This window comes from Camarhynchus parvulus, chromosome 9 (assembly GCF_901933205.1).
Source record: "Camarhynchus parvulus chromosome 9, STF_HiC, whole genome shotgun sequence".
Taxonomy (NCBI): Eukaryota; Metazoa; Chordata; class Aves; order Passeriformes; family Thraupidae; genus Camarhynchus; species Camarhynchus parvulus.
The window spans coordinates 4,621,762-4,635,101 of record NC_044579.1 but is presented as its reverse complement, the minus strand read 5'-3'; the positions used below and the strand labels follow the sequence as shown (position 1 = coordinate 4,635,101).

The window sequence follows — 13,340 nt, the reverse complement described above, 5'->3', positions numbered from 1 at the left end:
ACAAACTACACAGGCATTCATAAAAGCAGCAATTCTGTGAAGCTCTGAGCAAACACCTGTGCCAGTGGAGATGCCTGTGCATCCCTCCCATGCTACATGCCGTTGAAAGAGAGGAATAATATCAAATATTTCATTCAGGAAAAACAGGAGAAGGAATGTGAGAAGAGAAGCTAAAGAATCTTCTATATTAGAGATGAAATATGATGATATTAGATTTGCCTGGGAAGCAAAAGGACACACATAATTTTCAAGACTTCGACTTGAATATAAATCTGAGCCTGACACCCACTTGATCAGAGCTGCTATTTCTAGTCAGACTTAAGACTAGTGCTCTCACTAGAACTCCAGAGAAATTCAATTTGTCAGCTGTTACAAGGCTGCTGTCCTTGGCAGAGGCTCTCTCAGCAGCTGAAAGCCAAAGGATGCTGTGCCTTGACCCAGGGCAAGCTCACATCTCAGTCTAGCAGAGCACAGACAGGGGCAGCACATTTTTATATACAACAAAGCATCTGCCACTGGAAGGCATGAAGAAAACTGCAACACCATCCAGGGTTCAACCTCTTGATCAGGCAGAGCCAGCAAGCACATTACCAAAAAAAAAAAACAAAAACCAAAAAACTGGGAGAAACAAGTGCTGAGCATTTGTATCAGGTGGTTAACACGTGCACGTGCAAGGACATGAGCTTGTTAAAGGCAATCCAGATCTCCAACCCCACAAAAACAGACAACAGGAGGGTCTACCAAAGAAACAAATGCTGCTGCATACATTACACAAATTTTAGACTGATCTGTTACTTCCCAAGAGGAACACTTGAATCATGAAGGCCCAAATGTAATCAATATCCATTTACTTCTCTCTGCACATCTGCTAGTGTTGAGAGACTGTTAATAAACGCCTTTATCTTAGCTGACAACAATCTCAATTATTTTTCCTTCTCCTTCCATCCCTCACTTCAATACATGAAGATTTTTGTCTGACACTTAAAAACACTGCCATTAACAACAAAGCTATTCTAGGGATGGCATCACCAAGAGAGCAATTAGGAGACTTTATAGGAGAACACACACTTTCTTCTGCTAGATAAAAAGCCAAATTAAGTTTATCACATAAATTCCTTTGTATTTCTCTGAGCACAGAAGGGAATCAACACTGTCATTTGGCATCAGACCAGTCCTCCCCATGGCATCACCTCCACAAAGCAGCGCTCACCAGCACAGCTTTGTCATGCCCTTTTCTCTGTCACAGCCAGTGCTCTGTCAGGTACCTGAGGTCCCAGCCCACACACGGCCTGGTATTTGCACCATTGATTCTCAGCTTGAAACTCAGCCCAGGGGATGAGTCACACTTAACAGGAACTCAACAGGCAGACTGGGAGTTCAAAACAAACACCTAGGTGAGGTGAACTGAACAAAAGGGATTTTCAGCCAACAAAATTCAAGCGTGACTACAGTGGCATCCTGGGTCATGCCACACGAGCTCCCTTCCCTCGGCTGGGCAGCACATCTCACACCTGTGTGAAGGTGTGCATCAGGATAAACCACCCCTGGCCAAGTATCCTCACCCTCAAACACACAGGGGTTTTTTTCTGGACAGTGTTTTCTCCCTGGGGGTGACTGACTTAGCAGGGAAAGGCACCCCCAGCAGTGTTCTCCCCTCTCTAAATATTTTCTTACAAAAGGTATCAAAATCACCAAAGTTGGATTTTAAATACAAAGAACCAAACAAAACCTCTCTGACAAACTGACAGTTCACATTTCTCTCAGAAAATCACTGGGCTTGACAGGGAAGCCTTCAGCACCCAGGAGAAAAAGTGCATTTGATTCCAGCTCAGCTGATCCAACAACCCATAGAGCAAACCCACTGCCCTTGTAACAGGCCAAAGAAGGACTAATTAGGCCTAGAACAAAAGGCCTAATTACATGAAGTTTTATAATGAAATATTTTTCACTGTGGGTTTTACTTTTGCTCCTTTCTTCCTTCCTTCCTCCTCCTCCTCAGGAGCATAATTACTTAGGACAAAATTTACACATAGTAAAAGACATTTCATTATAAAACTTCATTTAATTAGGCCTTTAGTTCTCCTAGTGGAACACATGCTGAATTCTAAGTCTAATGCTCTATATGTGAAATATCATAATTAATTTTATACATTAAATGAAAAATAAACCCTGAAGGTCTACACTGGACACCAAATACACAACAAAAAACCTAAACTTTACTAAAGCTTAAGTTGGTAGGTACACACACACACACACACTACAGCTGTTAGATCCCTTGTATAAATGCTGTGGTAATCCAGGGCAACCCCCTGGTAAACATTATTGATAGCAGCAGCATTTGAACAGTTTTTTATTACAACAGTGACATAACCTTTATGTTGCTTGTGTCATTTTTTTGGGTGGTAACATAGCTTCCCACCATTAAGTAACTTCACAACTCAAGAGAAACCTACAGTCAGCACAAACTGGTTCCTCACAAGTGTTATCACATACTTATGGTAACCCTTACAATCTCCCCTCATACTTACCAATAACATGGTTACAAGTTACTTACACATTAAAAAACCATACTACATACCTTTGATTGCAGGTGGGAGTGACTTAGTTGTGCAGAAGGTACAGATTTCTGAGAAAGGTCCCTCCCCAGCATCATTGACTGCCTGTATTCTGAACGAGTAGCAGGTGGATTCTGTCAGCCTCTGTATCTTGTACGTGTGACTTGGTCCCCTATAAATTGGGATGAACCTGAAACAATAAAAATGAGAGTATGTAGTTACACTGGAGTGGCACTGACATCTCTGGTTATTGCACTTACCAGCTCCAAGTATCCACCTTGTGAAAACTGGCACCACATGCCCTGCAGGGCTGTTAAACACACACATAAAAATGTCCCATTAATAACACACTGAAGATGAGGAGGAGGTCAGGGAAAGCAGAAGTTCATTGTCCCTTTTGAAACTACTACTACTACTACCTTGCAAAATGATTGCATGAATTATCAGGAAGAACATCTGTCAGTGGGTTCCCTACCACCATGGAATCAAAATGGAAAAAGCCTGTGTCCTGCTGCAATACACCATGTGGGCTGCTGGTTTACAAGCACGATGGAAACACAATTAATATATTGACTCTTTAATTGGTTTGGACTTCATCTGCACATTAAGACACAAAGGCCATGTCTTGCAGTCATCTGTGTCACCTTCCAAAACATTTCCACTGACAAGACTAAACAAGAGCACACACAAACTTGTCCAACAGTGTAACACTGAACAAAAATCAATGTCATTTAAAAAAAAAGTATACAGTTGCTAAAAAGAATCTGACTTCTACTTTCTATTGCTCTGCTCAGAAAAATGCTTTTCACTAACAATTATATGTCACTCAGCAATTTCTAGCTAAGTCCTTGACCCCCAGGAGCTGAGCACAGTGGGGATGAAAGCAAATAAAGAGGAAGCACCCAGACTGTGCATCCATCCACTCAGCCTCCACCAGAGAACATCCTGCATGCAATAGTCCTGGCCTTGGAGAACAGAAAATGTGCTGTGTAGGATTACATACAATTCTTTTTATTATTTAGTACTCTAATTCAAGTATCTTAACCATTTCAGAAGGTTTTAAATCACCAGGGAGCCAAGAGATATGCTCCTTTGACCTCCCTATCTAGGTGCTAGCTTTATCCTTTGGCTTTGCATGAGATGCAGAGTACAACCAATTTGAGCATTTCAAAGAAACTGGGTCTGTCATTAGCTCTCAGGGACAGAAATCAATTTGTATTAAGTTATGATTGCAATCCACATAAGTACAAACAGAGATCAAGAACCATCTGTAATAAAAGGAAATATTCAGGTAATTCAAATTGCTGGAAATGTACTCTGAGGACTAATGTGACTTACTGAGTTTTAGTGAGACCCACACCATGATAGGAAACTAAAGATCTGTGCCCACACGGTTTTAAGAGGAGAATTTAGAGCCAATTTCCAAAGAATGGTTTTCCTAACCTTATGCTTACCCAGTTTAAGTACTCCCTGCTATCCCACATTTCTGAGGCTCATGTAAGCAGCCACCGCACATTTCAAAAGACTGACACAAACCCGTGCTCATGGAATAAAGTTTCTGGTGATTCACTGGGTGATGAGCAAAGAACTCGTACTCAGGACAGCATTAAGACTCAAGAGACAAGACACTCTCCCTCTGCACTTCTTGCAGCTCAATCAGGCAGCTGGCTCAGAAAGCACTGCACTACTCACAGGAGTGTAGAGATTTGGCTCTGACCCTGGTCCAAGGGCAACAGAGAGCAAAAAAGATCCAGTGCCTATTTTAGACTAATGACCTCTTTGCAATCATTTGTGGAGTTAGGCGAGCAAGGGAGGATAAATGTATCTTCCCAGCTAATAGACAAGCACACCCTCACCTAAGGTTGGGCCTAAGGTACATTTACACATTTACAGTCATTCATACGACCAACACCAATGACTCAAATGACATTTGCACCTTTTGGATATGACTAAGGTCAGTAACACTTCCTTACACTGAGGAACTGATCTGGAAAAACATTTGAGCTCCTTCTGTCATTTGGGAACTGGACTAATACTCCCAGTTCAGTTAATATCAATACTCCCATCCAGTTCCCATCTCCACTCATTTCTACTTCTCTGTCTCTAAAAACATCTGCCAGGAAAGCAAGAACTGTTACAGAGAAGTTTGCACCACAGGACTGCAATGGAAGCACATTTAAAATTTCTGAGATTTGACCATCTCTGAAGAAAGAGGGCTCTCAATTTTCCAAGAAGAAACACTGATGGCAGAGCCAAATTCAGTTGCTGTTGGGCTTTATTGTGACACTAATGCTCTGTAATTGTGTTTGAAGATGCAGATCATGATGTAAGGCATGTAATGAAGATGAAAGACTAACTTCAAAATGCTTGTGATTTTTTGAAAAGGTACTATTTTCCTCATGTGTAAAGTGGGCATTTCATAATCCTCCAGGATTATTTCTGTTATTTTAAAAAATACTATAGTTAATTGATGTAGGTGGCTATAGGTACAGAGCAGCCTTTTTTCACTCTCCTGGGCTTTCTGCTGGAGGACCACAAGGAACTCAGAGTTGAGTCAATCAGTGTAACTGCACATTGCTACTGTGAGGCAGCACAGATTAAAATTATCTTAACTAAGGTACCATGTTCATATTACTGCAATTTCACTTCTAAAATCTAAACCTACTTATGAAAGCACATTTGAACATAAGTTCTATGTACCTCTGCCTTCTTTGCAAGCTGTTATTGCTCATTGTGCTTCATCCAGGCCTCATTCCATACACTGCCTCAAGAACAAGTCAGCTCTGAGCCTGTTTGCAAGGACTTAATCTCTTATGCATTGAAATGTTGACTTAATCTGTGTATGGAAACCTTCCCTGTGCTCCATCTCCTTCTCACCTTCTTCAAAACAAGACATTTCCAAATCTCAGTTGAATTCAAAAGACAATAGGCTACATATCTTAACTGGCACCCTGCCTTTGAAAACATTCAGCCTCTGTGGTTACCGGCATTCCCAGTACAGCTGTATTTTCTTTTTTAAAGTTTGCACCATCCACAATTAAACCTGATTTATTCTAATCTTCCAGGCTGCAGTGTTGCCTCTCCTCTCCAATAAATTAAAAGCAGAGACCAAAAAGAAAGCAACTTTCTCTAGGGATGGAGGCACTCCCCAGAGGTTACCTCTCCCTCATCTCAGAGTGATCCCTGTTTTCCCTTCCCAGACATTCTCACATCAGCCACAGATTATTCATTTACCTGCACGCAGCAGAGGAGAGAGAACATCGTGTCCTACAGCAATTGTTAGGGAGACACCACTGCTGTTAAGTTTTTCATCAATACCCTTTTATTCCCAGTGAAGATCTTCTTGGAAGTATTTTGCATCTCGCAGCTATTTTGTTTCCTCCACTTCAGTCACTTCCAGTCAAGCAGAAAAATATCAATGTACTTGCTCTACCTCTGCTCATTAATTCCCAGCACATTCTGAGCAGCAGGTTCCCTTTCAAACTCTTGGGTTTTGTTGATATTTTGGTAACCTGTTGGCTCTTGGAAGAATTTAATTTGAAAGAAATTCTACTGTACAGCACTAAGTAAGATGGCAATCTTGGGGGAAGGCACAAAGGCTGAAAGAGCCTTGAATGATTCTGTTATTGCCTCAAAATATGTGGTCAGATGTCAGGATTTTGGCTGGAGAGAAATCATTAACACAGCATCATTAACACACAGTCCAACCTGGTGACCTGAGGCTTCACAGCGGCACACAAAGCCAACTGCCTAATTAGAAACTAAATTACAGGAATTTCACAAACCAACAGCTCTTTTAATATTATTAATGCTACATCACATTATCTACACCTTTACTGCCCCCACCTACTTTCTTAGACTGTTCCTCTAATTTGGTTGCAGAACATTATCAGACGTTCACTGATTTATGTGATTTTCTCTCTCCACCAGCAGCTCCCTGTACTGCAGGTGGCAACAAGGAAAGCAAAGCTTCAAACCAAAACCATCTCTCAGAGATGCAGAAGTAACACAATTTTTTTTTTCATTTCTGCTTTATTTTAAAACATTCAGCGCAAAGGGAAAAGTTTCCTATCTGGAGCATCTCTCATCCCCACATCCATCACTGTTCCTATAACCAGTTCCAGGGTGACCCAACCTTTTCAGCTTTGGGGCACTTTTCCAAGCCTTTCTTTGGGATCTCCTTTTGCAGGCAGGTGCTGAGGGAAATTAAACATAAAACAAGAGTTCTCCAAAGGAGTTTTGTGCTCCCACAACCTCTCCCAACTCTGTCTTCCAGTCCTAAAATGAGGTGTGGACCAAACAGGTGGGATGCACTGGCCCCTTTGACCTAAAGATCTGTTTTCTGGAAGATTCCTTTTGGAAAGTTTTATTTATAATACATATTATGTATTTAAACTGTATTATAATATATGCTCACCACTACCAATTTGATTTTTGTTTTTTTGAATAGTAATAGTAGCAACAGGGCCCAGTGAAGGAAACATTTCCTTCCCTATACTTCGAAAAGCAAAACTAAGTGAAGAACAGATAAAGGCAGGAAGAGAAGTGATAACAGATGGGAAGAGTTTGGTTTTCTTCCCTGAGTTATCTAGCACATCTGCAGGCTAGACAAAGGGTACTTGCTGCCAAAAATCGATTTTTACCGTGTTTCTACTAGATTATCTTTCATCTGCTGCTGAATTTGAGTTTGCAACCCATATTCACAACAGACAGTCGCTTGTCAGGCGTCTGGAATTATTCAGAGTTGAAGTATTTCAGCCTACAGAAGCTCCTCCACAACAAGAAAAATGGATTTTTTTGCAAGAAGCATCTGGGCACATTCAACAGGAATGGAAGACAGAGCAGCCAAGTGCCTGACTGGGGATTCCTGTGTGCAGCCACATCTGGGGGGCAAGGAACAGCCAGGGAGGGCAATACTGAGCACAGCTTAAATGGGAATGAACAGCATTTGAATGGAAGATGTGGGAGAAATCAGGGACAACACCCAATGGCCTCTTGAAATTACACAACCAGGAAGAAGTAGATGATGAGGCAGCTACAACACCTTGTCAATAACCAACAATAATAAATAAGGGTGAACTGAAAGCTAAAACCAAAAGAGAACAGAGTTCAGAGCAGCAAACCAATATTCTTACAGCCCTACATGTGTTTATCTTCCCTGTGCAGCATTAGAGTCACTTTCCCACAGTTTTAACAGAGTTTATGGGCCCTCAAATGATGCTCACTGAGCACCTGGTGTCCAAGCTGCTGCTGTGACAGCCCCAGGAACCTGGGCAGAGCTGGAGAAGGGAGCCAAGCTCAGCCTCTGCTTCACCAACATCAGCAAAGTGAAGCTGGAACCCAAAAATGTGCCCTTGGAAAACTGGCCAATGTGATCCTGCTGCACTAAGCTGAGCCTCCTTTACACTTTAGAGATTAAATATGAGAGTCATTACTCTAATCAAGGTGTTATTTTTCTTATAGGATTGTTACAGATGTGCAGAAAATGGTTTTTATTACAGTGACAATCTTGGGTCTAGATGCTGCTCTTATTTATGATCTGCTGTCTGGAATATTCAGTTACCCATCAAGTCTGAAGTACCTGCAGATGTGCACAGATCAAAATAAAGGAGAAAATTTTATTTCTTACCAAAGCAGGGATTTTTTGAATATACATATGGAGCAGCATCTTATTCTGTGTCTTGCCAGCTTCCTCACAGCTGAAACACCTCATCTCACACATTTAAGGTGGTTTTTTTGAGACTTTACTTTGCTCCAAATAATGACACACATACAGTTAACTCACACCTACTACAAACATTGGTTTACTCCTGCTTCCGGGAAGAAAGATGAAATGCATTAAAAAGTTACTCTCTCACACTTGGGAACAGTTCTCCTTCTGCTTTTTCATTTGCAAAGCCCCAGGTATCTGATCAAAATGCTGCTAATATAAATATCACTATTTTTAATAGCAATACTCACCTACAAAATGCAGCAATATGAACAGAGGTTAGCTTGAAAACTATCCTGAACATTAACTTTCTATCTAGCCAGGCTTGCAATGCAAACTGTAGCATGCCATCTGTCTTGCTGCTCATGCCTAATTTCCTTTTATCACTGTTTTACCCAATATGAAAATTATTTTTTCCTGCAGGTTTTTGCAAGGATACGTTAACTTATCTGATTTTGTATTTTAATAGAATTTCACAAGCCAGTAGGACTGATACATAACAGAAGTTGCTGTTAAAATGGGTGTAAATTGTCTTGATCAAATCAGGAGTGTAAACAATTTTTTAATTAGACTGCTTGAAACTTGCAGTAACCAGGGGATGATTATGCAAAAGTCATCAGGCAAGGGCAGCACATTCAGCAACTCATCCCTCTGTGTTTCTATTCTACCTTCAAGCTAAGGCAGAGCAAACACCCGGGTTGAGGCTCATATATTCAACCACTCCCTGCTACCACCAATTGAAGATAACAGAAGTGTGGGGCAATTGTCAGTGATCCTTACATTATGTTTTTAAAGAATATGTTGAGGATGTTTCTTAGTCAGTCTTACCAATGGCCCTCCCTTAAAATGTAATTACATGTGTATATATTGATCGTGATTCTCCAGCTGCTCTCAAACACACAAAAATCACACAATTTACCTCAGCTGCAACATACAGTCATCTAAAATGAACACAAGCAACTGATAAATGACCTACTCTTAATTTACTTGTTAATTCTCCCTTTCAGACTGGATATTGTCAGCATTTTAAGACACTAAGAGGTGCAATTAGTTGTGGGAACAGCTAAAGATTAATTACAGTACAGCAGGAAGAAAATAAAAAACATTAATTAAGTTCACTTGTTCCACAGAGGAAAAAATCCATAGTAGTGCAATTTGATTAACACAAATTTCTTGACATTACCAGAATTAGAAAATGAAGTCACAACTGATAGTTTATTTAAGAAAGAAAGGAATTTCATAGTCCTCCTTACATAAAGGTCACTTACTCTCAACTAACGTTTCCATGTACTGAGCTTTCCAGAAACAGATTTTTCTTCATTTCCACTCAGTGCTACCCATAACTGAAAGGACAAGTGATGCTAATTTCATCTTCCTAAATGTCACACCCCGAAGAGCTAATGGGAGCTAACGCAGGTACATCTCTGATGTGCACACCTCCTCAAGCCCTTACACTAATCAGTGCCACAAGATTTCCAAGTATTTTGCTTCACAGGTCTCGCAATCAATGAAACATTTGGTCTCCAACAACTGGCCTGTTACACCTCATTACAGAAAAGAAAAGTTGAAAACACTCCTTAATGACCAGGACACACTGGAGAGCACTGGCTGTCATTACATAAAGCCAGAGCTGAGTCTTTACCAAAAGGCCATTAAAGCTTTTGGGTCAGGATGGGACTTACTGATTATTTCCTTTCCTTAAAAGAACTCGCTCATCTTTATATTTCTGCTTGTGAAAATGCTTCAACAGCATTTTAAAGGTAACTTCCATTTTAAACCAAAGAAGGGACAATCATAACACTGAACTGAGGGATCTCAATATAAAGCTGTTATCAGTAATTTCAGGTGTCTCAGGGAATACAGTAACAATGTTCTCTGAAAGACCAGGCATATGACAGAGGTCACTTCTCAGTTATCCATGTTTTAAACCACAGCCTCTTTCCCTGAATCAAGTACTATCTCTTCTCCTAACAGAGAGGACACCATGGCACCTTCCTACAACTCTTTCAAACCATGAAATACACCAGAACATCCTTCTAGATCATTTATTCTGTGTCATTTTTTCACTAGAGATTGGCTTCCTAGAGGGCTGGTCAGTCGCAGGCCTGTCAGTGAGTCAGAGGCAATGACTCTGTTGGACAATGCCCTTAACAACACCCTTTAACTTGGCCAGCACTGAACTGGCCAGGCACTCACACTGTATGACTGCAGGTCCCTTCCAGCTAAAATATCCCATTTAACTGCTCCCTCACATGTGCACAGTTTACTGTGCAATTGGAGAGGCCAGTGATGCTCAAAGAGCTGTACTCCAGCATTTTCCACAAGCACCCAGAGGGGTGAGCAACCCCTCAGTCCCAGCAGGGTTTGTTTAATGGGAGTGATCTCAGACAGGACTCCTACCTCTGTGAGCACCTGCTGCCCCTACCAGCTCCTGCTTGGGCTGTCCTTCCCTTCCCTTCCCTGCCCAGCAGGAATGACAGCTCTCCTGGATGTACAGAACTGCACCTTGCAGGGGCATCTCTCACTGTGATCAATGCACACAATGGAAAGCAAAAAGAGACTGCCAGACAGGGAACAAATACACAGATCTTATGGCCAGGACCTGCCAGCTCCAGCTGCTTTCAAATACAACAGTACATCCATCCCACTCCTCTGCCATGCCCATGGCCCAGCCCTGGCTCATTTCAGGAATTATCTGGGCTAATTGCTCCAAACCAAACACCAAAGGGAGCCTTTTCATGGAATGGCTCAGTTCAGGCAGGAGGAGACAGCACAATGTAGAGGAGCAGATTCTCTGCATCTCTGGGAGCTCATGTGGACTCTAAGTCAAATTCACAGCTAAGAAGATCCAGCAGAGTATCAAGTCCAAATGGCTCCCAATTAAAAGCTCATAAGAGACCATTTGCAGTGGGAAAAGCTTGTGCAAAAGCAAAGGATCAAGCTGAAGCTGTGTGCCAAAGCAAGGGAGAAAAATCCCTCCCTTGCCTGCTGCGAGGTAACATTTTATTCTTACAAGGCAACTTCCTATTTTCCCAGGTATAAAGACAGGTTAAAAACAATTTACAGCTCTTCACCATCCTACCTGCAGTGCTACATGAAAGCAAAGCAAAGCAGCTTGCTGGATGTGTCTTTAGAGCTGACTGAATCCCAGGGTGCTGCAGGTGATGGGCTCCTGCCAAGCATCACTGCACTCTGAGGGAACTGTTTGCAGCAGTCAGACTTTCAAATGGGTATTTATATTCATTGGACACCTCTCAGGATTAATACAGTGTACCCTCTCTGCATCAGTACAGTTGAGATACTGGGAGGTATTAAGGCATTATTCATGGTGGGTTTATTACTTAAAATTAGAGCTTTTGGGCCAGATCTTCAGCTGGCATAAACTCAGCACAGCTCTATTTAAATTAAAGGAATTGCGCTAATTTACATCAAATTATGATCTGTGCTGAAGGTCTCAAAGGATTATCTACTCGATAAGTCACTTATTTTAGCTAATTGAAGTAGTTGAGAGTGTTTCTTAGTAAATTATGAACCATCTATGATATTTATTCATTGAAGAGCTCAGCCTGTTAGGCATTACTGCATATTGTCTTTCTTTCCTTCCCTTTTTTAATTGAACATATCTCATCACAACTTTGGATCTACATTAGCAAATCTTCCCATACAAAGCTCACATGGGAAGACAAGTTTTTGCTTAGTACTGACTCTTTAATTTAAACACAGATATTTGTTTCTTGCACGTCTTATTTCAAAATTATTGTGGAGCTACCAAGCTGATGCCAAGCTTGTATTTTCTAATGCTGTAAAACATTACAGCTATAAAATCAAGACCACCAGCTTGCCCAAAAAACATTGTTCTGCTCAGTTTTACCTTACCTAGACATCTGATTTGTAACCCTTGGCTTTATGAATACACACAGCAAGCTGGGTGTATCTTTACAGTAGTAAAGCAGTATCTTTATTTCATATATCCCAAAAGGTAAAGCACTGTGGCCCTGAGACTTGATTTTAAATTTACTGGCAGAGAGGCAAGGGTTTTGCTGAAATGTCAGCAGTACAGGATTGATTTCTGTTAGACCTGCCAGTGTTAGGTCAACGGTTGGACCCAACAATTTAGAGGTTTTTTCCAACCTTAATGATTCCATGATTCTTTATCACTCACAGCTTTACTGCATAACTGCTCAGACTACAGGCACAGGATGCCTATTAAAACAGTATTTTGTACATACTGGTAGGCACAAAGCAATCAGGAAAACAGAATTTTTCTTTCACTCATAACGTTGTTATGATGAACCAGAATTCTTTTCATTAGCACACAAGGAAAAGATTCATCTCTCTTACCTTTTATTTCTGTCCTCTATCTGCAAGATGTAGACCATGTCATCAGCAGAGTGGAGCTTGGAGCTGCTGTCTCCCCACTTCAGCTTCAGGCTCTGAGGCCCTGCTGCAGCACACTCCAGCCGTGGAGGTAAGGGTGGCAATGGCCTGGTTTTTGCTTTAATAAAGTGGCTAAAAGGTCCAGCTCCAATTTCATTGACAGCCTGGATCCTGATCCTAAAATGAACAGCAAGAAGATGAATGTTAAATGAAGTGTTTTCATGAGATTCCTGACATAAACACATCTTAAGGGGCAAGAGAACCTTCTGGGGCTGCCTGCCCCATCCCTGCCACCCCAGCTCCCAGGGCTGTTTGTGGCACACTGGAAGGTTCTGTCAGCACAACAGGAATCATCCTGCTTAGACTGTAAGAGGTGCATGAAGATGTCAGAAATGCAGAGGCAGAGGGCAGGCTCTGGGTCTCAGGACCTGGTGACAGCCCCTTCAGCCACAGGGACAAGGGGCAGCAGCACAGGACAAGCACAGCCTGGAAAACGTGAAGTGCCCAACCACGAGTAAATAAAATGCAAAAGTGTGTTCTGGTTGTCTAACAGAGATCGTGGACTAATTTAGGTGAAATCATTCAGGGAAAGCACTGGTGTCACTGCCACGAAACCCATCCCCATGCTGGCAAACACCCTGAAGCCCAGAGCAGTGTTCTCTCAGTCTCACAAAGCACACTATTTAAGCACAGGAAAC

General features: G+C 41.6%; 1 protein-coding gene across 1 annotated transcript in view; it reads right to left on the bottom strand.

Annotated features, from left to right (window-relative positions):
• Positions 1 to 13,340, bottom strand: part of FNDC3B (fibronectin type III domain containing 3B) — a 185,220-nt gene that overhangs the window by 10,660 nt on the left and 161,220 nt on the right. The window contains exons 23-24 of the mRNA XM_030954819.1: positions 12,607 to 12,819; positions 2,579 to 2,745 (exon numbers count right to left, since the gene is read on the bottom strand). Of these exons, the coding sequence (XP_030810679.1) occupies positions 2,579 to 2,745; positions 12,607 to 12,819 (380 nt within the window). The remainder of the gene's footprint in view (positions 1 to 2,578; positions 2,746 to 12,606; positions 12,820 to 13,340) is intronic.